General features: G+C 48.8%; 1 protein-coding gene across 4 annotated transcripts; it reads right to left on the bottom strand.

Moving 5' to 3' along the window:
• Positions 1-14154: 14154 nt before the first annotated feature.
• Positions 14155-25529, bottom strand: AIRIM (AFG2 interacting ribosome maturation factor). 4 transcript variants are annotated; one of them, XM_024796903.2, is made up of 8 exons: positions 25277-25513; positions 24707-24836; positions 23848-23960; positions 23592-23696; positions 22829-23109; positions 18682-18861; positions 15442-15560; positions 14155-15285 (listed from the first exon to the last, which is right to left on the bottom strand). In XM_024796903.2, exons 5-8 carry the CDS (start codon positions 23101-23103, stop codon positions 15248-15250), a joined length of 612 nt encoding a protein of 203 aa, XP_024652671.2. In that variant the 5' UTR covers positions 23104-23109; positions 23592-23696; positions 23848-23960; positions 24707-24836; positions 25277-25513; the 3' UTR covers positions 14155-15247. The 4 variants fall into 4 exon arrangements, 3 of the variants coding, with proteins under 3 accessions (XP_024652671.2, XP_011761810.2, XP_011761796.2); XM_011763508.3 differs by having other exon boundaries at positions 22829-23106; XR_003021099.2 differs by lacking the exon at positions 23592-23696 and having other exon boundaries at positions 15442-15564; positions 23848-24836; positions 25277-25529.
• Between the last annotated feature and the right edge of the window lie 119 nt (positions 25530-25648).

Raw genomic sequence — 25648 nt, 5'->3', positions numbered from 1 at the left:
GTTATGATACTGGAGCGTGTGATACAGTCAGTCCTTACTTAACATCGTCAATCGGTTCTTGGAAACTGACATTAAGCAAAATAACATATAACAAAACCAGTATTTTCCTCATGGACATTGAATGAAACAAAATGCTGTTATTTGAGGACCTGCTGTATGTTGTTTCCCTTAAAGTCAGTTTCCAAGAACCTACCAACAACGTTAAGTGAGGATTTACTGTACTCTGGGGACTCGGACGAGGGAGGTGACTTGACCTGGTGGTGAAAGAAGACTTCATAGAGGAGGTGATGTTTAAACTGAAAGGTAAACGGAACCTCCCAAGATGGATGAAGGGAGAAGGCGTTCCCAGCGACAGATCCCCCGTGACAAAGGCGTGGTGCAGAGGAGGGCATATTGCAGAGCACGGGAAGACGAGGGGCTCAGGGGCTCACAAGGGGCCTTGGACACCAGGCTGAAGACCCCGGGAACCTCTGAAGGTCTTCTGGGGCAAGAGGACAACGTGTCTCAATTTCCATGTTAGAGCGATCCTCTTGGCAGAGGGTGTGCTGGAGGGAGAGAGGTTGGAGGCAGAGGCCAGCAATTGTCCAGGCAGGGAGAAGGGAGAGGAAAGGGCAGATTCATGAGAGGTTTGGACAGTACCACCATCTTGGGGACTTCTATGCTGGGGTTGGATGTAGTGGGGAGTGGTGAGGAGGAAAAAAAGAAGAAAGAGTTAGGAACCATGAGGCTGATGGGTGAGAGGAAGCCCACATGGGGAGGGGTAAAAGGATCCTGCTCCAGGCATGGCTGCCGGTGGTTAGGATTCAGGGAGCCAGGACATCCATGTTACCATCCTGGCTGCTTCCCGAAGCATTGTGAGAGCTCCTCTTCTCCACTGGGCACCTGTTTCCCCACACCAAGTCAGAAAGCTCATTCCCACCCCTCTTCCATCCATCTCCTCCCAGCATGGAGAAGATAACTGGGAAACATTTGGGGAAGGTGTGAGGAGCTCTTTGGATTTTCTGAGACCACCTGGTTCATGATGGGTGAGGGACAGAAAGTCCCAAACCCAGGCTTGCTGTTAAGCCCAGCAACTTCCTCATCCAGCATCCTTAGGGGCCTTTCCATACCTTTCCCTCCCCTGGAGCCTCCACACCACCCTGGTACCCCTCAGCAAATGACCTTGCCTCTTACCTGCCACCCCAAAGACACTCTCACCCCTCAAACTCACTGTCAGGTTTCCGTCCTTCCCTGCCCTGGTCCTGAGCCAGCCTCTCCACCTGTGCTCGGGAACTCTGTGCCATCAACCATCCCTTCCCACGCTGCTGTCTTCTGCCCCTCAGCTGACAGAACAGGGTCCTGTCTCCTCCATTCCAAAGTGCCCCCTGCATCTGCTTCAAGCTACTGCCTTCTTCCTTTCCCTCTTAAAGGGCTTTCTACATGCATCACTTCCATATCCTCATCTCTTTCACCCTTCAACCCACTGCAAACTAGCTGCTGTGCCCCCACTTCCAAGAAACTCTTGTTACAGAGGCCACAGTCTATATGGGCCTGTCCTCAACCTACGTGTCCTCTCTGCACCTTTATCACCTCGAACCCTCCCTCCCTCCCTCCCTCCCTCGCTCCCTCCCTTCCTCCCTCCCTTCCTTCCTTCCTTCCTTCCTCCCTCCCTCCCTCCCTCCCTTCCTTCCTTCCTTCCTTCCTTCCTTCCTTCCTTCCTTCCTCCCTCCCTCCCTCCCTTCCTTCCTTCCTTCCTTCCTTCCTTCCTTCCCTCCTTCTTTTCTTCCTTCCTCCCCCACCTCCGTTTCTTCCTTCCTCTGTCTCCTTCCTTGGCTCCAGCCCCCCAGTACCTGCTGGTTCTCCTCTCACCCTCTCTGCCATCTCCTTGGGCAACGTCATGCAGGTTGGGCTTCCCCAGCAAAGCCCCTCGGATGCCTCTCCTCTCTGCACACATTCTCCCGAAGCTTGATCCTCACTCCAGCCCTGACTTCTCTAGTGATCTCCAAACCCATCGAAGAAGCCAGCAGATGTCCCCAACCCCATGTTTCATATTCTGTCTCCCCTACCCACCCATTCCCCACCTGTCCCTGCCTTGCTCAACAGCCAGCAAACTGGAGCCATCCACCTTTACTCTCCCTACATCAAATGTATCACCAGGTCCTGCTGATTCAACTTTCCAGATATCTCTGGGATCAGCTTCTCTCCATCTCTGCTGTCATCACTGTAGCCTGGTCTGGTATCTCACACCTGGACAGCCTCCCAGTCTTCTCTGCCTGAAATCGTCCTCTAGGTCCCTGCAGAGCTGGTCTCTGCCTTCCCCTCTGACCTCATGTGCTTCCATCCCCTTTCTCTCTTCATTCTGGTTGCCCTGCTTCCTGCACTTTCCTGAATACACCAAATTGGTTCCCACCCCTGGACTCTCTGGAAGGCTCTCCTGCCAGATCAGCAGTTCTCAAACTTTTGGTCCCATGACTCTATTACACTCTTAAGAACTGAGGGGCTGGGCATGGTGACTCACACCTGTAATCTCAGCACTTTGGGAGGCCGAGGTGGGTGGATTGCTTGAGTTCGGGAGTTTGAGACCAGCCTAGGAAATATGGCAAAACCCTATCTCTACAAAAACTACAAAAATTAACCACACGTGGTGGTGTGCACCTGTAGTCTCAGCTACTCAAGAGCGCCTATATTCCCAGCTACTCAGGAGGCTGAGGTGGGAAGATCGCTTGAGCCCGGGAGGTCAAAAAGAAAAAAGAATTGAGGACTCCAGGCCAGGCGTGGTGGCTCATGCCTATAGTCCCAGCACTTTGGGGGGCAGGGATGGGAGGGTTGCTTGAGGCCAGAAGTTCGAGATCAGCCTGGGCAACATAGCAAGACCCCATCTCTACTAAAAAGAAAATCAGCCAGATGTGGTGGCGTGCACCTGTGGTCTCAGCTACTCAGGAGGCTGAGGTGGGAGGATCACCTGAGCCTGGGAAGTTGAGGCTGCAGTGAGCTGTGATTGTGCCACTGTACTTCAGCCTGGTCAACAGGGTGAGACCCTGTTTCCAAAAAATTAGAAAAAATAATTGATGACTCTAAAGAGTGTCCGTTTGTGTTTATATGGGTTATATCCATCACTATTTACCAACAGAGAAATTAAATTGGAGGATTTTAAAAAACAGAATACAAGTCAGTCTCAGTGGGGTGCGCCTGTAGTTCCAGCTACCTGGGAGGCTGAGGAAGTAGGATTGCTTGACCCCCGGAGTTCTAAACGAGCCTGGTCAACATAGTGAGACTTGGTCTCAAAAAACAAACAAACAAAAAACCCAAACATGAGAATATTCAAGAACAATTCCCATTAGCTGTCAGAGTGATGACATCATCATACATCACAGGGCACCTGAAAACTTCCTTGTTGACTGGTGAGAGAATGAGAGTAACAAATAGCATCTTAGTATCATAAAAAGTTTCACTTGCAAAACCCCTGAAAGGGTCTTGGAGTGCCCAGACAGCGCTGAGCACAGCTGCACCAGATCCACACGTCCCCCTAGTTCACTTCATTTAGGTCTAAGCACAAAAGTCACCTCCTCAGAAAGCCCCTCCGCCCCCTCACCCTTCCCTCAAGTCATTCTATCCTGTTACTACTTGCATGTTTGTCTCTCTCTCTTTCTCTGGAGACAGGGTCTTGCTCTTTCAACCAGGCTGGAATGCAGTGGTATCACCACAGTTCACTGCAGCCTCGACCTCCCAGGCTCAAGTGATCCTCCCACCCCAGCCTCCCGCATTGCTGGAACCATGTATGTGCCACCAAGTCTGGCTAATTTTTTTTTTTTTACTTTGTATAGAGACAAGGGTCTCCCCATGTTGCTCAGGCTGGTCTTAAACTCCTGGGCTCGAGTAATTCTTCCCCCGTGGCCTCCCAAAGTGCTGGGATTACTGGTGTGAGCCGTGTGCCCGGCTTGCATGGTCTTTATAGACCTTATCACCATCTGAAATTGTTTTATTGCTAATTAATTTTGTTCCTCCCCACTAGAATGCAAGCTCCATGAGGACAAAACCCAGATTCCTTTGTTCACCTTGGAGCCCAGCATAGTGCCTGACACACAGTGTCAAAGATCTTTAAATGAATGAATTGTATCAAAGCAGTTGTTCTCAGCCATTGCTCTCTATTAGAACCACTTGTGAGGGAGGGGGTTTTAAAATTCCTGCATCCCAGCCAATTAAACCAGAATCTTAGGGGGTGAACCTGAGTCTACCCAGACATCAGTGTTTTATAAAGTTCCCCAAATTATTTCAATGTGCAGCCGAGAATAAGAACCACTGGTCTAGATTCTTAAATCCTCACTGAGGGAGAGACTGTTTATTCTTCACTGGACCAGAGTTACACAGGATATAAATAAGGACAACTCTGTCTTGCTGGACCAGGCAGCCAGGCCCAAGGGCAACTGGACGGAGGAAGCTATTCAGCTCTCTGTGGGTGAGAACTACCCTCCTTGGTCCCGGGCTGTGGATCAAAGAGATGGGATTGGCCGCTTGCACAGACGGCGCTGGTTATTCTCTCAAACACGTCTGCACGGCTTGCTGCACTGGGAGCATTTTCCCCCTTGCTGTGATGCAGGATTCTGGTGCTTTGGAGACTTGCAGGGAACAATGATGATTTCAGTGGACAGAGATAGAAATGATGCAGGTCCCCAGATTCCCCCAGGCAAGGAGGAGGCTCACTTGGATGGCCTGGGCGCTGAAGTGTAGCCAGGAATTGACACGCCTGTGCTCCCACCTGGGCAATGCTTCCTGCACTGAGCGATCACCAGAACTCCCCAGAAGGGCTGGAGTCAGCGATCATCCAACCCAAAGCAGCTCTTAAGGCTAAGATGCGTAGCGGGAATTCCTGATTCCGAGCAAGAGAAGAAAATTTGCCCAGCACTTGTGCCAGGTGCTTTTCACACATGGGTTCAATTCATCACAGTGGTTCTCAGAGGGGAATAATGGTGTCCACTGCACAGGAGAATAAACTGAGGCACAGAGAGGGTAGGTGATTTGCCTGGGTCTGATCAGAGTTAAAATCTCAGATAGGCTATGTTACCTTTGAGAAGTCATTTGACCACCATCCCCCTAAATCAGCATCCTTGTCTGTTAAACAGGGGAAATAGCACTTACCTCGCAGGGTTTTTTAATGGATGTGAAAGTGCTAGGAGTAAGCATGAAGTTGAGAAACTTCCAGGAGTGGCAATCACAGTGTTATTCTTATTGGCTCCCAAATCCTTTTGCTTCTCAGAGGAAAATTGCTTCTATTTCTATGACATGGTTTCATGCTCTTAAAAAACACAACAAAACAAAACAAAACAGGGTCTTGCTCTATCACCCAAGCTGGAGTACAGTAGTGCTATCATGGCTCACTGCAACCTTGACCTCCCGGACTCAAGTGATCCTCCCACCTCAGCCTCCCAAGTTGCTGGGACTACAGGTGTATGCCACCACATCCAGCTTATTTTTTATTTTTTTGTAGAGACAGGTTCTTGATATGTTGCCTAGGTTGGTCTCGAACTCCTGGGCTTAAGCAATCCTCTTGCCTCAGCCTCCCAAAGTGCGAGGATTACAGATGTGAGCCACTGTGCCGAGCCCTGATTTCAAGCTCTTTTTACATGCATTAGCCCATTTCATTTTTGTAGCAGCTCTATATTGAAACTTTTGCCTACCCGCCCTCTTTGTTTGATGAAGACCCTGGGGTCTAGAGAGGTCAAGTCACACACTCAGGTCCCACCGGAGTGGCAGAGCTGGGTCAGGAACTCCGATGTCCCGACTCCCTGCCCAGGACCTTCACCACACAGAAGCAGCCACAGAGGGCTGTGGCTTACCTTGGCCTCGAGGAGAGGTTACACCCTGGGTTCTCTGGGAAGGAGGGAGGCGGGGAAGCCTGGGGAGGGAGGGGATGCTGAGAGGAGGGTGGAGCCGTGTCCTTGATGTGGTGGCTGGGCCTCCGTCAGGGCTGTCGCCACAGTCCTAGGGTTTGGCTCAGATGGTAATCACCATTTCCGCCAGTGTGGCAATGCCGGGTGGATCTAGGTCCACCAGGCTTGCCAGGGAACCCAAGCCAGGCTGGCTGGGAAAGGGAGGATGCTCTGCCCAGCGTGGCCTGTGGGTCTTTGCTGTTGGAATAGGGGTCATCTTCTCCCTGTTTCACTTCCATCAGCCAGCCTAGCTCCCAGGTAGCCAGTGACTACACCCTCAGCCCAGCTGGTACCTGACAGAGGAGGAAATGGGCCTCAGCCCCAAGTCCTCCTCCAGGGGGAGGGTAAAACCTATAATTAATTAAGAACCTACTGTGTGCTGGGCTTCATCCTCTGTGGTTTGAATGAATTAGTTCATTTCATTTTCAAAATAGCTCAGTGAATTGGGTCTTCTTATCCTCATCCTACAGGTAAGAGCAGTAAAACTCAAGGCCCACATCCTAGGTGGGTGGAGCCAGGATTTTGCCGAAGCTCACAATCTTTCTAGGATACCGCGGCTCTACAGGAGGCCGTGGCTACCAGCAGCCAGCCAGCTCTGCCAGAGACCACTGCCACCCCTTGCACCATCCCACCGGGTAGAGCAGAGCCCACCTTCTCCGTGCCAGGCAGCTGCAAAGGCCCCTGCACCGTTTCTACCACTTGGCTCAATTCCCAGATGGGGCTGAGCCCCTTGCTGAGCTGGTAGGGGTATAAGAATGGATAAGAAAAAAAATAAAATTTCCTGCAGGAACTGGATTTAAATTAAAAAAAAAAAAAATAGGCCGAGTGTCGTGGCTCATGCCTATAATCCCAGTGCTTTGGGAGGCCAAGGTAGGCAGATTTCTTTTGTTTATTTATTTATTTATTTTATTTATTTAAGAAATGGGGCCTCACTATGTTGCCCTGGCTGGTCTCAAACTCCTGGGCTTAAGTGATCTGCCCGCCTCGGCCTCCCAAAGTGCTGGGATTACAGGTGTGAGCCACCGCACCCAGCCCAGCTCAGGTGGATCTCTTGAGCCTAGGAGTTCAAGACCAGCCTGGACAACATGGTGAAACCCTGTCTCTAGTTTTTTTGAATTTAAAAATTAAGTGGTAAAGGGAAGTACAAGTACTGTGCTGAGAAAGAAAAGGTTATTTTCATCTAGGGGTGTAAGAAGAGATAACACAGAGGAGATGGTGTCTGAGGGGGGCTTGGAAAATTAAGAAAGTGGGTCTCTTTCCCATAGCAGGAAACAATGTCTTGCCTTTGAGGTGGAGGTGGAAGTTAGGGGATGTTTTCTCTAGCAAAGACCCCAGCTCCTCCATAAGAGCAGGCAGCTTCTTCCCAGCAGAGTGCATTGACTGGAAATCTTTTCTGGAAAATGATAAGAAGGGGCCAGGAGCAGCTGCAGATGACTTAGTGAGCTGGGATTGACAGGCACCTCTTTAGGGCCTGTAGAGATACTGTCACATAATGGGATTGGCCGTAGCCAGAATAGTGGATAACAGGGAGCCTTTGGGAGAGGGACAAGGCCAGATGCCTCAATGACAGGTAACTAACCTGCTCTGCAAAGGCTCAGACTTAAACTTGGAGAAGAAAGGGTCTGTCCACAGTGCTGGGGCAGCTACAAGCAGTAGGTACAGAAAGAAGCTGGGCAGAACTGGCAACATAATTTGCAGGGCCCAGTGCAAAAGGAAAATTATTTGAAAACTGTTCAGAATTTCGAGAATGACAGCAGAGCACGAAACCAGCCTTGGGAACCCTTGTAAGCGTGGGTCACAGGCACATGAAGCCAGCCCTGAAGTGTGGGCTGGGGAAAGCAAGCAAGGGATAAGGCCACAGGAAGGGCAGCCACAGCAGCCTTCTGACCTAATGGTCTGATCAAAATGAAGAGAACCCATAAACACAGGTGGGTAATCCTGAGACACAGCCAGGACCACACTCAACCTTTCCTAGATGCACCACTGAGGCCTTTGTAACTCTCCCAACCACCCAGTCCACCCCAGCCACCCAGCATTCTCCAAGAGTACAGGTCTCGCCCTATTTGGAGGAGAGAGGGCATTTAAATTTCATCTCTCTGTGTTAGGGGAGCTCTAAATGCTGGGAAAAGATGTCATGCTTGGAGACCATCTGGGGAAAAGGCCTCTGGAGCTGTTTCTTTAATTTACAAAACTGACAACTGAGGGTAGGGGCCTTTGGTAAGTACAAAGGGTGATGGCCCAGAAAAGAATCAAAGTATTAATAACGGGCTCGGCTGGCACCGGCCTCCTGTCCCCTGCCCTGGGGTTCATGTGGCTGGGAAGCCTGATGTCTCTGTTTCAACAGTGGGATCAAAATTGGCTTTCAGAGCAACATAAGCCAGGGGTAATTTTTAGCACAGACGTAACTTTCTAGTTCCTTTTTCCTACCCCTCATTTTTCAGTTGCCTTTAAAGAGGCCGCAGAGAACTGAAAAACAAATCCAAGTTTAAAGAGACAAGTGCAAAAATGCAAACTGGGCAAGGGGACAGAGCCGCCAGCTGGACAAAATGTGCCTGGAAAACAGCATCCTCTGCTTGGCAGGTGCCAGGGATTTATGGTTGAGTTTTGCAGACGTTTCATCACGTTACGAGCCAGCTCAGGAGACCCTCATAAAACTCTGCTTATATGAAAGAACAAACTAGCTGATAAAAGTCAGCTGTTGCCTATAAATGCACTGTGGGAATTGCAATTGAGTAGCGAATTTATTAGTCTGGGCTCTCTGTGCAAATTAAGAACTGCTCCACACGTTTCAATCAGAAGAGATGAGCCAGAGCAGAGAGGGTTGTTCCCCGCTCACATGATGACCAACAGGACACGCTGACCCCCACCCCCATCACTTACTCTACTAGAGACCAGAGGGAAGACTCTTGCTGAAACTTAACTCACAGAGGAGCTAGTCTCACATTCCACTATCTCGCCTCCCACAAAAACCCACAAAAACCATCAGTCACTCTCTCCGTCCACTGCATTCCCCACACATCCTTCACAACAGCCCTTCTCACGAAGGGCTTGCAGATTTGCGTGGCCTACTAAATCATGGACTTCTTTGATTTACCTCTGTATTGCTAATGATGAGTTCTGTGCTGGGCACACAGGGAGGCCTCAGAATGAATGGATATGGATGCGACAGACTCTCAAGTCCCCTATACATAAGTTATGACTATCCCACCCCAAACAGCATAGAGGGGCCGGGGGAGCAATGCCGAGGTACCCGTTGGACTTCAGAACTGGCAACAAAAAGGGGGAAAGAGGCCGGGCGCGGTGGCTCAAGCCTGTAATCCCAGCACTTTGGGAGGCCGAGACGGGCGGATCACGAGGTCAGGAGATCAAGACCATCCTGGCTAACAAGGTGAAACCCCGTCTCTACTAAAAAATACAAAAAACTAGCCGGGCGAGGTGGCGGGCGCCTGTAGTCCCAGCTACTCAGGAGTCTGAGGCAGGAGAATGGCGTGAACCCGGGAGGCGGAGCTTGCAGTGAGCCGAGATCCGGCCCCTGCACTCCAGCCCGGGCGACAGAGCAAGACTCCGTCTCAAAAATAAATAAATAAATAAATAAAAAGGGGGGAAAGAGGTGCAGCGAGGGAGTTATGGAGGCGTTTCTTCCCCAGAGAAGGGCAGTCTTTGTGGCTACTCTACCCAGCCATCAATCTCTGTGCTAACTGCTGCTTTTTCTCAGGATGAAGGCTCTTTCTGAAGGAATGACCCTGCAACAGAACGAAGGGTACTTATTAAGGATTCAGATATCTAGCCCCTCCCCGCACATACTAGGTTGGAATCTCTGGGCTGGGGCCCCATAGTCTCGGAAAAATGACTTTCCTTTGGTCTATGCGGAAACCAAGAAGGAGCCTTCCAGGAAGGGTGGGGAGGAGGAGAGTGCCTGGAAGGGGTACCCCTGTCATTCCTTCAGAATCACTGGCTTTCTCCTATCAGGCCCTGAAATCAAGGGCAAAAGTGTAAGACTCTGGTAGACTGTGCTAGGATTTGCTCCAACCCTCTTGGCTATGGGATCAGAAGGGAGGGTAACTGGCAAGGTTGTGGCTGGCCTGGAAGAGGCTTGGATACTTTGTGTGCCACAGCCAAGCCCTACGGAGGTAGCTCTGCACTGCAGGATCCATGTCCTGTGCAGGACTGGGTATCAGAAAACCTCACCCTTGTTACAGCTGAGTAGATGGTAGGCATGCTCTTGCCTTCTGTGGCAGAGAAGGAACAGTGGTGTGGGGGAAAGCACCTTTCACCAGAACCAGGCAAGCCCTGGAGCAAATGCTGGCAACATCAGTGACAAGCTGTGGGCATTTAGAGAATTTACCAGGTCTCTGTCTCGGTCTCCTCATCTACCTAATGGAAGTAAGCATACTTGTTTCAATATTTGTTAGGGTTTAGAAAGATGTTAAAGAGCCTAGCACAGAGCTATACACTTAGTGAGTGGCTAATAAAGCTTAAGTGAATTTCAGTTCCTTAAATGCTCATAAATGTACCCAAAGCCTTCACTATCTCCTCTTAGTTAAACCTTACAACCCTGTAAGGACATATCATCACTTCCATTATACAGATGAGAAAACAGACTTAGGGGAAATTACTTGCCCAAGATCACATAGCTAGCAAATGCTGAGCTGAGACTTGAACCCAGGTCTAGGTTCTCTCCTTCCCCTCATCCCCAAACCTACTCCCTGAAATGTGCACTCTTCCTCCCTTCTCATAGGGAAATGGAATTATAAATGATCCAGTGTTTGAGCAGGTTGGGAAGGCATCTGGATTCTCATCCCACTTAAAGACTGGTGTAATACAGTCCCCATAAAGCCGGGGCTCTCCTTGGGCAGACAGGAGACCTTCTCTTTAGGGCCCAGGCAACCCAGCACCTTGAGACAACCCTTACTCTGAGAGAAGAATCTGAAGGTCAATTTCTAGATGTGGATGGGGAGCGACAGGATAGAGGGAAACCAAAATTCTTCATTTCATCCCAAGACTGTCTTACACTGACAGAGAAAGGGGTTCTGACCCAGCTGAGGGAAAACAGAACAGAACTCACATTGGTGTCTTCATCCATAAGCCAGTGGCATACATAAAGGAGGAGCACCAGAAGTATTCCCATTGTGGTGACTCTCCCTGAATTCGTTTATCAATTTAATGATTCCAATAAAAGATACTGACAATTTATTTTCTGTTGTTGTTGGAAGGTAGTGGAATTAGCTAAATGGAAAATTCCAGGGGGTGGAGGGGAGGCCTAATGAACAAGAGTGGGAGTACAGGGGGGTTGCTACTATAAAAACCAATAGGTATGAAGACTTTGGAAACAGATGTCCACCCTAAGGGGCTATTTTAAGTAAATTATGGTTTACCCACACAACAGAAATCTATGCAACTGTTTAAAACAATGTTAGGAAACTCTTATATATATAGGACGAAGTCCAAGATACAGTAAGAAAGAACAAGGTGAAAAAGTGGGTATATGGTATGTTAGCCTTCATATAAAAATGGAGGTTTTTTTGATGTAGTGATTATCTATTGCTGTGGAACAAATGGTCCCCAAACTTAGTGATTTAAAACATTTATTATCCCAGTTTACATGGATCAGGAATCCGGGCACCGCTTAGCAGGCTGCCTTTGGCTCGGGTCTTCAAGAGGCTGTAGTCAAGCTGTCAGCAGGGGCTGTGGACCCATTAGAAGGTTCAACTGTGGGAGGGAGGATCTGTTTCCAAGTTCAGTCACATGGTTGTTGGCAGGCACTGGTCTCTCACATGAGCCTCTCCACAGGGCTGCCTCAGCATCGCAGCTGCCTTTCCCCAGGGTGGGTGATCCCAGAGACAGAGAGCACCCAAGATGGAAGCTGAAGTCTTTTTTACCTATTTCAGAAGTAACATCCTACCACTTTTGTAGTATTTTATTCATCAGATGTATATCTGTGGCCAGGTATGGTGGCTCATGCCTGTAATCCCAGCACTTTGGGAGGCAGAGGCAGGCAGATCATGAGATCAAGAGATCGAGACCATCTTGGCCAACATGGTGAAACCCTGTCTCTACTAAAAATGCAAAAATTAGCTGGGCATGGCGGCACACATCTGTAGTCCCAGCTACTCGGGAGGCTGAGTCAGGAGAATCACTTGAACCCGGGAGGTGGAGGTTGCAGTGAGCCAAGATCACGCCACTGCACTCCAGCCTGGTAACAGAGCGAGACTGTCTCAAAAAAAAAAGGCCATCTGGAAGGGGAGGGGAGTACACAAGGGCATGAATACCAGAGGTGGGAGCACTGGGGGCTGTCTTTGAGGATACCTACCCACCACACTCACACAGGCATAGTATTTCTGGAAAGATACACTAGAAACATTCAATATTGGTTGCCTTCAGGGAAGGAAATTGGGAAACTCCCACCTCAGCCTCCCAAATAGCTAGGACTACAGGCACACATCCCCACACCTGGCTCGTATTTTTTTGTAGAGACAGGGTTGCCCAACTAGTCTAAACTCCTGACCTCAAGCCATCCTCCCACCTTGGCCTCCCAAAGTGCTAGTATAGGCAAGAGCCATTGTGCCCAGCCTAATAGGTATGCTATTGCATACCTATTTTACAATATTGATGTATCACTTAAAAAATAAACCAGGCTGGGTGTGGTGGCTCACGCCTATAATCCCAGCACTTTGGGAGGCCGAGACAGGCAGATCACTTGAGGTCAGGAGTTCGACACCAGCTTGGCCAACATGGTGAGACCTCGTCTCTATTAAAAATACAAAAATTAGCCAGGCATGGTGGTAAGCACCTGTAATCTCAGCTACTCAGGAGGCTGAGGCAGGAGAACCACTTGAACCCAGGAGGCAGAGGTTGCAGTGAGCTGAGATTGTGCCTCTGCACTCCAGCCTGGGTGAGAGTGAGACTCTGTTTCAAAAATATAAAATTTATTTTAAATTTAAAAAGAACAATGAAAAATATGGCATTTTAACAGACAAAATACTAACAGGGAACAAAATAAAAACAGTAACAATTATACTTCAATACTATATAGTTATTACTAGCACCATAAACATGCTTGTTTCTACTTAGCCATTACTTGCTTCCATGAGGGAGGTTTAAAAACCTCTTTATTACACATGCATACACATAAGCAAGCAACTCCCATTTGTAGAGCAAAATACAAACACTTGAGCTGGGATTCACAATCCTCTTCACAGTTTGGTTCCAGTCCACCCTTACTGACCCATTTCCTGCCATCCTTCCATCCATCTGTGAACTCGTTATTTGCGATACTGAACTGTTATTTGCCAGTTCTGGAGGGTAAAGGCAACAAGCACAATGCCTGGCACACAGCAAACTTTCATCAAGTGCTGGCTTCCATTCTGCCTCAAACACGGCCTTTGTTTAGACTGTCTCCTGTGTATGGAATGCCCCGCACCCCTCTCCTAGCCCCAAGTAAAATTCCCTCCAAGGCATACGGCAAATGTCACTGTCATCAAGGAGTCCCACAGGCAATTAGTTATCATCTCTATTCTCCCATAGCACCTGTTTTTACCTTAACTCTGACACTTTTATTATTGTATTACAACTTAAATCTCTGCCATCCAAAGTCTGGTCCTTGGACCGTTAGCTGGGACCTCGTTTGAAATGCAAAATCTGGGCCCCATCCCAGACCTACAGAATCAAAACCAAAATTTCCACAAGATATCAGTGATTTATTTGCACATTCATCTTTCCCTGGTGGAATTGTGAGCCTTTCTAGGGCTCTCTTTTATTTCTGTCCCCAGAGCCCCACATAAGACTTGACACTCAAACGCTTTTTAAGTTTTATTTGCAATACTTATATGATAGATTTTAATTCCTAGAAAAATAAATACATATTATTAATAATAATTATCTGGCAGATAGATAATAGTACATTTCTATGTAGCGTTTTAAATTTTCATAATCAGAATGTATTACTTTTACAGATAGGAAAACAAAAAGATTTGGGAAAATGCATGTAAAATGTAAGAAAAAAGGTAAATTGTAGATATAATACATTCACAAAAGGAATATAACTGTGTTGAGCTATATTTATAAAAAGATGAACAAATTATATTAGGTTTTTTAAAAAAGACAACCTAACAGTATGTATCGATGATACCATGTTTGTCCTTTAAAAAAATTTGTGAATTAGCCGGGAGCAGTGGCTCACGCCTGTGTTTCCAACATTTTGGGAGGCTCAGGTGGGAAGATCCCTTGAGCTCAGGAGTTTGACCTGGGCAATATAGTGAGACCCTATCTATGTTAAAAGAAAAAATTTGTAAATAGACACTGAAAAGATACATATCAAAATATCTCTAATGAAGTTTGTTTTACAATTTTCTACATTTTACATTTTTTTCTAGTTTTCCTATGATCTTTATAAAAGCTTATCGCTTACAAGAAAAAAAGTTATTTTCATTTTTTAAAAACATCTATACCCTTTACTAAGTCCCTTTACATTCAATGACCAAGATTTCTACAACACCCTGGGAAGTTGAAAGGTCTGAAAGTAACACGGCCATTACATAGATGAAGGCAGCGGGCCTTGGAAATGTAACCCTGATGGACTGACTCTGGGCTGGCGTTCTCCCACCCCTGCAGGTACTACAGACTCAGAGGAATGTGGCAAGTCAGATGCCAGCTTTGGCCAAAAAACCTCCTGTCATGTCAGGAGTCTCACCATGCCCAGTTACTTCCTCTGAGACAGTAACAGCAATAGGGGAACACTTCAAAGACAAAGCATTCAGAATGATTCATGCTGCACCACCTCCCCCTGGTGGCAGGCTCTGGAAATTGGCTTGAGGATAACTATTGCAATTGGTCACTATTTTTAAAATATATTTTCTGTCAAAATCACCCTTATTTCTTTAAATCATCAAAATCACTTTTTCTTTTGTCAAGGATTCAGATATTGACAAAAGACACAAAACCAGGACCTGGTGTCAACCAGACAATGCTCTGGATGATGCCAAGGGCAGTGTGGCTCTTTGCCTCCTGTCCTTGCTTCCCCACCTCTTCAAGTCTACAGTGGAGGCAAGGCACTATGTTCTTCAGCACCGTCTTTCCTGCTGTGTCTCTATCTCCATCCACTTCCCTGAGCCTCAGAAAAGGGCAAGGTGTGGCTCACATACTCTCAGCCATGGCCTGGCATGCTGCAGCTCCAACATCAGACATCTAGGCACTAATCCTCCCCAAGACCCAGTCCTCAGGTTCAAGGCACTGATATTTCAAATACGTGAGACTGAAATACTGACGTTTCTTTAAAAACATCAGGGTTTAGAATGTCAGTCTTCCACTGTGGTGCCCATGGTCTCCAGATACGCACAGCTTCCTTACTGTTCCAGGAAGAAGGAAACATTCAATAGGATATCTGAAATAGGAAGAAAGAAAAAATGGCATCATCACCTCTCCCGAGAACATAAAACACAGAGGCACAGCAAGGGTACCTTCCTAAAGCTTCCAAAGAGGTAAGCCACAGGGAGAGAAAGGAGGAGAGGAGACACGAAGGAAGAACACAAACCAGTACCTTGTACAAGATGTTGGTGTTCGTCTTTTGAAATTCGGTCCCAGGCCTTGGGCAAAGCTTGGATGTTTGCCAAGTCTCCCCACCGGATAGAGGAAAGAAGATACTTTCTATTCAGGTACCTTTCTGGAAGTTAAGGACTGCTCAAAAGAAAATGAAATATGCTGAAGTTAAAAAAACACCCTGGTGAGAACCAGAGGGAGCTATAAAAATGAAAGTGCAGATATCCTTACATTTTACCAGGTGGGCCTGATTCACCTATGCTACAAATATTTCCTGAGCAACTGTTTACTAACATGGCTTTGTGCTACAGGGAAAGAGAAATGAAACCATCTCTGAAATCTGGGATCTCAGCATGGTGAGGACAAAACCAGATCCTGAAAAGAAAGAACAAAAGTGACATGAGAGGTAAAGCTAGTGGAGGTTCAGAGGATAAATACACCCAATTCAGAGGAAGCAGGGACACCCCAGCTGGTAGGAAACACAAATGAAGGCACAGACGCATAGAATGAATTCAGGGAAAGCAAATCTTCCAGTCTGCTCAGCATGGACACCACATGGAAAGCAGTCAGAAAGGCTGAAAGGTGGGCTAAGCCAGAACAGAAAGAACACTGAGTACCAAGGCAGGGCTCTGAACTTTATCCCATTAGCAACAGGAGCTATTCCTATACTGTACAGTACAATTCTGATCCTAAGGAGCAGGATCAGAGCCAGACTTCCTGAAGAAATAGAGGTCATTAATTGGAGTCAGCTTAGAGGAAAAGAAACTAGACAGAGAAACCCGTCAAGAGGCTACATGCAATTAAGAATCCAAGTGAGGCCAGGCGCGGTGGCTCAAGCCTGTAATCCCAGCACTTTGGGAGGCCGAGGCGGGCGGATCACAAGGTCAGGAGATCGAGACCACAGTGAAACCCCGTCTCTACTAAAAAAAAAAATACAAAAAATTAGCCGGGCGCGGTGGCGGGCGCCTGTAGTCCCAGCTACTCAGGATGCTGAGGCAGGAGAATGGCGGGAACCCGGGAGGCGGAGCTTGCAGTGAGCCGAGATCGCGCCACTGCACTCCAGCCTGGGCAACAGCGTGAGACTCCGTCTCAAAAAAAAAAAAAAAGAATCCAAGTGAGAGGTAAGAAGCCATGTAAGCAGCAGAGGGGACAGAGAAGGAAAATCAAAGAAGCACCAGGGAAACAGAGGGAAAGGACTTGACGAGTGACTGTGTAAACACTCTAGCACATAGCAAGTGCTTAGTAATGTCAGCCGCAGTTCTTGCTCCTTCTGCCCATGTTCCTGTTGCTGTTACTACTGCTGCTACTAACACATTTAAAAGGGAAAATAAGCTGGGCGCAGTGGCTCATGCCTGTAATCCCAGCACTTCGGGAGGCCAAGCTGATAGGACCACCTGAGATCAGGAGTTTGAGACCAGCCTGGCCAACATGGTGAAACCCTATCTCTACTAAAACTACAAAAATTAGCCGGGTGTGGTGGCAGGTGCCTGTAATCTCAGCTACTTGGGAGGCTGAGGCAGGAGAATTGCTTGAACCCGGGAGGTGGAGGTTGCAGTGAGCCAAGATCATGCCACTGCACTCCAGCCTGGGCAACAAGAGCAAAACTCTGTCTCAAAAAATAAATAAATAAAAGAGAAAATAGGGTGGATTCTACAACTCAAGGAAAAGGGGGCTGAATTTGACGGCTAGATTGAGGAGTTCAATTTTAAACTTGAGTTTGCAGTTCCAAGAACAATCCAGTTGGAGGCATCTGCAGGAAACCAAAAGTCAAGAATGCAGACAAGAAAAATTCACATGAAGGCAGAAACCTAAGCCAAAGGCTAAAATCAGGTATCAGACAAGAATTGAGAGACCAGGCATGGTGGCTCACACCTGTACTCTTAGCACTTTGGGAAGCCAAGGTAGTAGGATCATTGAGGCCAGGAGTTCAAGACCAGCCTGGTCAACACAGCAAGACCCCATCTCCTAGGCAAAAAAAAATTTTTTGAGAGAAAAATGTTAAAGCTTCAACTGACTGGTCTTTCTGCTTTTACCCTTGCCCCTACTACCCCAAATCTTACCCTAGAACGAAGCCAGAATGATACTGTTAAAAACATAGGTCTTATCCTGTTACTCCTTAATCAAAAGTTTCTAAGAGCTTTTTCTGTCACTCAAATGCTTTTTCTTTTGGTGGGGGTGGGGGCGGTTTGAGACAGGGTCTTGCTCTGTCACCTAGGCTGGTGATAACACTCAGGCTGGCGATCATGGCTCTCTGTAGCCTTGACCTTCCAGGATCAAGCAACCCTCCCAACTCAGCCTCCTGAGTAGCTGGGACTAAGCTGCACACCATCATGCCTGGCCCAAAATTATTATTATTATTATTTTTTTTTTTTGGAGACAGAGTTTCACTTTATCACCCAGGCTGGAGTGTAGTGGCACAATCTCAGCTCACTGCGGCCTCAACCTCCCCCAGTTCAAGCAATCCTCCAGCCTTACCCTCCCGAGTAGCTGGGACTACAGACTACAGGCACATACCACCACGCGTGGCTAATTTTTGTATTTTTTGTAGAGATGGGGTTTCACCATGTTGCCCAGGCTGGTCTCAAACTCCTGGGCTCAAGCAATCCTCCCACCTCAGCCTCCCAAAGTGCAAGGATTACAGGCATGAGCCACCACGCCCGGACCCCAAATTCTTTCAAAGACCTTCAAGGCCCTAGAAAGTCGAGCCCCTCCGTCTTTCTACCCTCACCTGCTATTAGGCTCCTCCTCATACTCTAGTCTAGCCTCCTCACTATTTCCTGAATAGACCAGGAATGTTCTTACCTCAAGGCCTTTGCATTTGATGTTTCCTCTGCCTAGTAGCTTTCTCTCCCCAAATAGCTCTTTCCCTTACCCTCTTCAGATCTTTGCTCGAATATCACTTTCTCATCAGGCCTGCTCTGACCACCCTATTTTAAATCACAACCCCACCCTCACTCCTCACTTTCCCAGGTTTATTTTTCTCCATAGCACTTATCGCCATCTGGCACTCTACTTTCCTTTTTTAATGCCTGTCTCTCTGCACCAAGAACAGTGCCTGACAGGTAGCAGGGACTCAGTAAATTATTAGAGGAAGGATTATACAAAGGAATGCAGGAAGAATCCAGGTTCAGGAACCAAAGAGAACTGACTCAAACTATACAGTTTTCCAATCTTGTGAAAACTGAAATTTGAAAGACTTAGAACAGCTCTGGCCGTGACCTGAAATATGTGCAAAGGATACGACTTTCGATAATGTCTCTCAATATCCTGCAACCATTCCAACATGTCAGCCACAGAGGGGCTCACTGCTGAAGGCTGCAGGACAGCATCAATGCCAACTGTGTCTGCATGCTGCTCATAGATCTGAAACACACGCTCCACATGGCTGCTGACCACGTCTCGCACCTTGAGGAGGATGGCTCTGCAAGAAACAGTCTGACGTTAGGCAATATCATGAGACAGGTATAAAGGAAGGTTTCTTAATTTTGGCACTACTGATATTTTGGACATGATTCTCTGTTGTGAAGGGCTGCCCTGTACATTGTAGGACGTTTAGGAGCATGCCTGGCCTCTACCCACTAAACGACAGGAGTAAACCACACCTATACCCTTCATAAGCCATAATAACCAATAATGCCTCTAGATGATGCCAAATGTCCCCTCATAGAAAAACCATCTCCAGTCGAGACCACTGGTCTAAGGAGATTAGTGACGGTGCCTTGGATGTAGGGGTGGCTCAAGACTCAAGAAAGGGGCTGGGTGCAGCGGCTTGTTGCCTATAATCCCAGCACTCTGGGAGGCTGAGGCAGGTGGATCACCTGAGGTCAGGAGTTTGAGACCAGCCAATGTCCCAAAACCCTGCCTCTACTAAAAATACAAAAATTAGCCAGGTGTGGTGGTACATACCTGCAGACCCAGCTACTTGGGAGGCACGAGAATCATTTGAACCCAGAGGCAGAGGTTGCAGTGAGCCAAGATTGCATCACTGCACTCCAGCCTGGGTGACAGAGCGAGACTCCATCTCAAAAGTAAATATAATTTTTTTTAAATTAAAACTTAAAAAAAAAAAAAAAGCCAGGTACAATGGCATGCCTGTAATCCCAGCACTTTGGGAGGCCAAGGCCAGAGGACAGCTTGAAGCCAGGAATTTGAGACCAGCCTGGGCAATATGGCAAGACGGTCTCTACAAAAATTTTTAAAAATTAACCAGGTATGGTGGCATGCTCCTGGAATCCCAGTTACTCAGGACACTGGCAGGAGGAGTTAGAGGCTACAGTAAGCTATGATCATACCACCGCACTTCAGCCTGGGCAACAGAGTGAAATTATCTCTAAAAATAAAATAAAAATGAAAGACAAAATATTAAGTAAAGCACTCATATTGTTTCATGAAACAGTCCAGTGATATATGCATGTATGTGTGTCTATGAATGATATAAAATATTTCTTCCTCTAAGTCAAGGTCCAAAGTCTGAAAGCCACTGAACTAGAAAAAACCAAGTGCCTCTTGGGTGGTAGGCTTTGACAGGCAGTGTTCTATTTTTCAAATTGAGATATAATTCACATACCATAAAATTCACCCTTTAAAAGTATACAACTTACAGGCTGGACGCGGTGGCTCACGCCTGTAATCCCAGCACTTTGGGAGGCTGAGGTGGGCGGATCACAAGGTCAGGAGATCGAGACCATCCTGGCTAACACGGTGAAACCCTGTCTCTACTAAAAATACAAAAAATTAGCCGGGCGTGGTGGCGGGTGCCTGTAGTCCCAGCTACTCGGGAGGCTGAGGCAGGATAATGGTGTGAGCCCGGGAGGCGGAGTTCGCAGTGAGCCGAGATCGCACCACTGCATTCCAGCCAGGGTGATGGAGCGAGACTCCATCTCAAAAAAACAAGTATACAACTTACAGTAAACCTGTTCTGTTAATACAATGGTATATAAATGTCATTATAGGCCAGGTGTGGTGGCTCACACCTGTAATCCCAGCACTTTGAGAGGCTGAGGAGGGTGGATTACTTGAGGTCAGGAGTTTGACACCAGCCTGGCCAACATGGTGAAACCCTGTCTCCACTAAAAACACAAAAATTAGCCAGGTGTGGTGGCAGGCACCTGTAATCCCAATTACTTGAGAGGCTGAGGCAGGAGAATCACTTGAACCCAGCAGGTGGAGGTTGCAGTGATCTTGCAGAGGTTGCCGTGAGCCAAGATTGTGCCACTACACTCCAGTCTGGGTGACAGAGTGAGACTCTGTCGGAGGTGACAGATAGATCTGGGAACCATATGATCCTCTACATAACTTACCCATCATTTCCTGAGCTGCTTTACCTCTCTGATCTTATCTTTTTTCTTTTTTTTTTAGAGACAGAGTCTCACTCTGTTACCCAGTCTGGAGTGCAGTGACACAAACATGGCTCACCGTAGCCTCGACCTCCTGGGTTCAAGTGATCCTCCTGCCTCAGCCCCCTGTGTAGGCCCTGTGTGACCACAGGTGCACATCACCACACCCAGATAATTTTTTTATTTCTTATAGAGTCAGGGTCTCACTTTGTTGCCTAGGCTTTGAGACCAGGCTGGTCTCAAACTCCTGGGTTCAAATGATCCTCCTGCCTTTAGCTTCTCAAAGTGCTGGGATTACAGGTGTGAGGCACCATACTCGGTCTCATCTTTTTTTCGTTTTGCTTTCCTTTTTGTGGAGAATGGGATCTCACTATGTTGCCCAGGCTGGTCTCAAACTTCCGGGCTCAAGTGATCCTCCTGCCTCTGCCTCCCTAAGTGCTGGGATTACAGGCTGAGCTGCCATACTCAGCTGATCTCATCTCTTATCAGGCCTCTGCTCCTGTCATACTTTTCTCTTTTTTTGACACAGAGTCTTGCTCTGTCACCCAGGCTGGAGTGCAGTGGGACAGTCTTGGCTCACTGTAACCTCTGCCTCCCGGGTCCAAGAGATTCTCCTGCCTCAGCCTCCCCAGTAGCTGGGACTACAGGAGTACACCACGACACTCAGTTAACTTTTTTATTTTTAGTAGAGACGGGGTTTCACCATGTTGGCCAGGCTGGTCTCAAACTCCTGACCTCAAGTGATCTGCTTCCCAAAGTGCTGGGATTACAGCCATGAGCCACCGTGCCGGGCCAGTCATACTATTCTCTATGCACACTACTCACACCCACGTCTTGACTCTGTTTACACCTTTTCAACCATTAGGTTTTTAATATCACTTCCTCCCCAGAAGCTTCCCCCCTCCACACAAGCCATACTTATCAATATCTTAGGACATCCCACAATTTAATTCACTGATTGTTTATTTCTTCTATTCAACTAAGAACAGGAACTAAGTCTGGTTCATTGTTGTATTCCTGGCACCTTGTGCTTGGCATCCCACAAGGTGCCTAATGAATGTATTTTGTACAAATAAATAAAAGGAAAGTCCTCATCTGTGACAGTTTCCTATTAGTCTATGGCACAGACTCTATATACTGGACCTTTCTTTTGTTCTGGTTCAAGGAAAGGCCACACATGCCCTGTCTCTCCTCTGTCCTCAATAACCTATAACTCTCAGCCTGGGCAACATAGTGAGACCCTATCTCTACAAAAAAATTTAAAATTAGCTGGGCATGGAAGTGCACGCTTGTTGTCCCAGGTACTTGGGGGGTTGAGGTGGGAGGATCACTTGAACCAGGGAAGTCAAGGTTGCAATGAGCTGTGATTGTGCCACTGCACTGCAGCCCGGGTGACAGAGCAAGACCCTGTCTCAAAAAAAAAAAAAAAAATCTGTAACACAGATACTGGGTCTGACAACAAGCATATCAGAACTTGGAGACGTGCTACTACTGGGCACAAAGACAACAACCTACAGCAGAACAAAGTGGTGATTAAGAGCTCTAGCTTTTGGGTCAGGCACACTTGAGTTAGAATCCCAGCTCTACCCTTTTCTGGCTGTGTCACCAGGGGCAATCTGCTTGAGCCTCAGTTTCCTACCTGCATGGAATTAAGTGCAGTAAAGTCACAGATATGTTGAAGAGCCTTTATAACGTAATATATATAAAGCCCTTAGCTCTAGCACCTACTAAGTTTACACAGCTCCTCATTGCCTTTTACCAAAGAAAACTATAGGGCAGAGCTAATAGGCTTTCTCTGCTCCTTTTCTGTTCTTCTTTTGTGACTTCCACTAAGCCCACCACTGCCATGCCTAGTCTCTGACAAGGAAAATGCCAGAAAATGGCTTTCTGACAGAGGTCTCACTGCCCCAGATGGTAAGTGAGGAAGGTTGAGATACCTCCAAATGCCACGCTTTCAAGGAGAAAAACACCTTCTGGACTGATACTAGCTACATATAAAACACCTCGTTTTAAAATCCTTCCACCAGGAAAGAGCACTACGGAGCTGCTTACAGCCTTTCCCCTAGCTTGTCCAGGACGATGTCACCAGCAGCCAGCTGCTTGCGCCTCAGCCGCTCTTTTAAGTCTGGGAAGGCCCGAAGCGCCGGCACATCCTCGAACCGCAGGTTCTGTGCGGCCTGCAGCTGCTCCGCCAGGTTGCTGAGGGAAGACAGGAGGGGCTGGCAGTCCTGCAGGGCACTCTGCCACAGGCCCTGCTGCTCCTCCACCACCAGGAAGCACTTCTTCAGGGCCTCCTGCACGGCAAGCAGAGGCCGGTCTTGAGTCATCTTCTGCTGAAAAAGATAAAAATAGAAAATAACCACGTTGGGGTGGCAAGTCAGTCCGGGAGGCACTGGGTCGAGGGTGGGCGTCATTTCCGTCCTCGTGTTCACACAGGAGTTGTCTCACCTCCAGAAGTGGTTTTTTTTGTTTTTGTTTTTTTCGACACGGAATCTCACTCTGTCGCCCAGGCTGGAGTGCAGTAGCGCTATCTCGGCTCACTGCAACCTCTGCATCCCGGGTTCAAGCAATTCTCCTGTCTCAGCCTCCCGAGTAGCTGGGAATACAGGTGCCCGCCACCACGCCCGGCTAATTTTTGTATTTTTAGTAGAGACAGGGTTTCGCCATGTTGGCCAGGCTGGTCTTGAACTCCTGACCTCAGGTTTTCCGCCCGTCTCGGTATCCCAAAGTGCTGGGATCACAGGCGTGAGCCACCAGCCCCGGCCCTGCCTCAGCTTTCTGAAGGAGACCCTGGCTTCCCCTTGGGAAGGGTAACCTGGATAGGGCAGTCTCCTGCTTCAGAGGATTCCCGGCGGCCAATCGCCGTCTCTTCTCTGACCTACAGTCCTGTCTCCCCTGCCCGAGGCTGCCGGTCGCGTTCCTGAAACCAGCGGAAAAACTTAAAAGTCAAGACACCCAAAGCGTGAGCACCACGCGCCCATAGTCTCTCTGCGCATGCTCACAGGCGACCGCCCCCAAAGCTCCTCCGCAGGCCTGCAAGGCTATTGAGTCGCGAAAATATATCATAGTACCGAAATTACTTCTGGGTACTGTAGTCCAACATGTGGATTGGCCACTCGGCTTGAAGCTTCCTTGGGACTGGATGTTGGGACCGTCCAAACACGGCGACTTCTCATTTGTCAGCCTGCGGCAGTTTAAATTGGGTGGCAGTGGTGGCATGTCCTCTTAACTGTGGAGTCTTTTCCTCTCAGCTTGCGCCTCCGGCTGTGCCTTAATGACACTTTTGACATTGTGTATCACAACCAACTGGCAAAAACTAGTGAATCACGGGCTCCTGACGTGGCAGCTCTGGCTGAGATGCAGGTGGACATCCTAGGTGCCCAGGGAGGTCGGGCACATTGGGGAGTCGGGTGAAGGAAACCCTGAAACCGAGAGGCTGGAAGCCCAATTTGCCCAGCATAAAAACACCTGCTGCGGGAAAGCCTACATGAGGTACGGGTTGTCGTCCCCTCTCATCTTGGCCATCTAACTGATGGAGATCCTTAGGCACCCAGCAGACTCGGGTGTCACCCCCACCACCCACTGCCCAGGGCTGACCTTGGGCGGAAGAGCGACATTCAAATATTTTTTGTATATGGAGCAACAAACCAGGGTGGAAGAGAGAGAGAAAGGACTTTCTAGGAAGGGCCAGGCTTGCCAGGGTTTCTATGCTTGGACTGCTCTGTCCCCAAGCTCGCTGGTGCCCATCAGGAGCCTGCTTGGCACCTTTGCTTATTTCTTTGATTGTTCCTGAACTCAGAGGGGGAGAGGCAAGATTATCACTCCCATAGCCTATAACATGCACGCTTAAACACAAACAACCCCTCTGACATGGCTTCAGACCGCATCCACAGGTGAAAAGCACCAAATCCAAACAATCAGGCCACAAACCTGTCAAGAGCTCGCCGGTCTGGCCGTCCAGTCGTCGCCCGCCTTGAGACTCAGCCTGAGCTACAGCTTCGAAACTAGCCTCTAGCCTTGCTGGGTCTCAGCACAACCCTTGAGCAATCCAACCCTGTGGCTGTGGGCAGATGCAAAGATGCACAGTTAGCACTTCCGACAGGACTGCGGCTCAGCGGGGTTCGAGGTCTACACGCCCATTCCCAGGCCCACGGCCAGAACACCCAGAGCTGCCTCCTGCCCTGGGCTCCCTGGAGTGTGGTGGCCGCGGCTCACGCTGCAGTCACCGCGTGGGCAGCTGCCAAGCGCCACTACTCGCACCTGAAGTCGCGGCCCCGCGCTGCACACCCAGTCGAGGCGCCAAGACGCGAACTGGACGGGAGTGGCCGGCCCGCGGGCTAGCGAGGAACAAGAGGGTTCTCCCCACTCGCTGCCCAAACTGGCCACGGGCTGGCGCGCCCACCCCAAAGCCTGCACCCCGGCCCCGCTCCCCTGTCATTCCGCCTCGACCCCTTCCAAACCCTGTCGGGGCTGCTCTGTCTCCGCCGACCCTCCACTTGCCCCAAGTTCGGCCTGGGGAGCTTGGGGCCCTGAGGAGCGCCGACGTAGGCAGCCAACCAGTCAATCAGTCAGAGTGTCACGGCGGCCCCTCGGCTACTCAGTGGCAGCCAGGCCTGGAAGAAGCAGCCGCCGGCCCCGGAGCAGAATCCTACAGCCGACCTGACCTAGTCCGCTCCTAGCCCTCCAGAGACTGGGGTAATGAGGACCCGCCGCAAGGCCTGCCGGGAGTCGTAGTTTGTATAGTTTGCAGCCGGCCAGGGCGGAGCCGGGTGGGTTGGTGGGGAGGGCGGGGAAACAAGCCTGGACCACAACTCCCAGGAGCACCCGCGACGGCGGCGCCCGCGTGACGCACTCCGGCTATAGGGAGCGCAT

This window comes from Macaca nemestrina, chromosome 1 (assembly GCF_043159975.1).
Source record: "Macaca nemestrina isolate mMacNem1 chromosome 1, mMacNem.hap1, whole genome shotgun sequence".
Lineage (NCBI taxonomy): Eukaryota > Metazoa > Chordata > Mammalia > Primates > Cercopithecidae > Macaca > Macaca nemestrina.
Note: the sequence above shows the minus strand (reverse complement) of the source record. Positions and strands in the feature narration are given on the sequence as shown.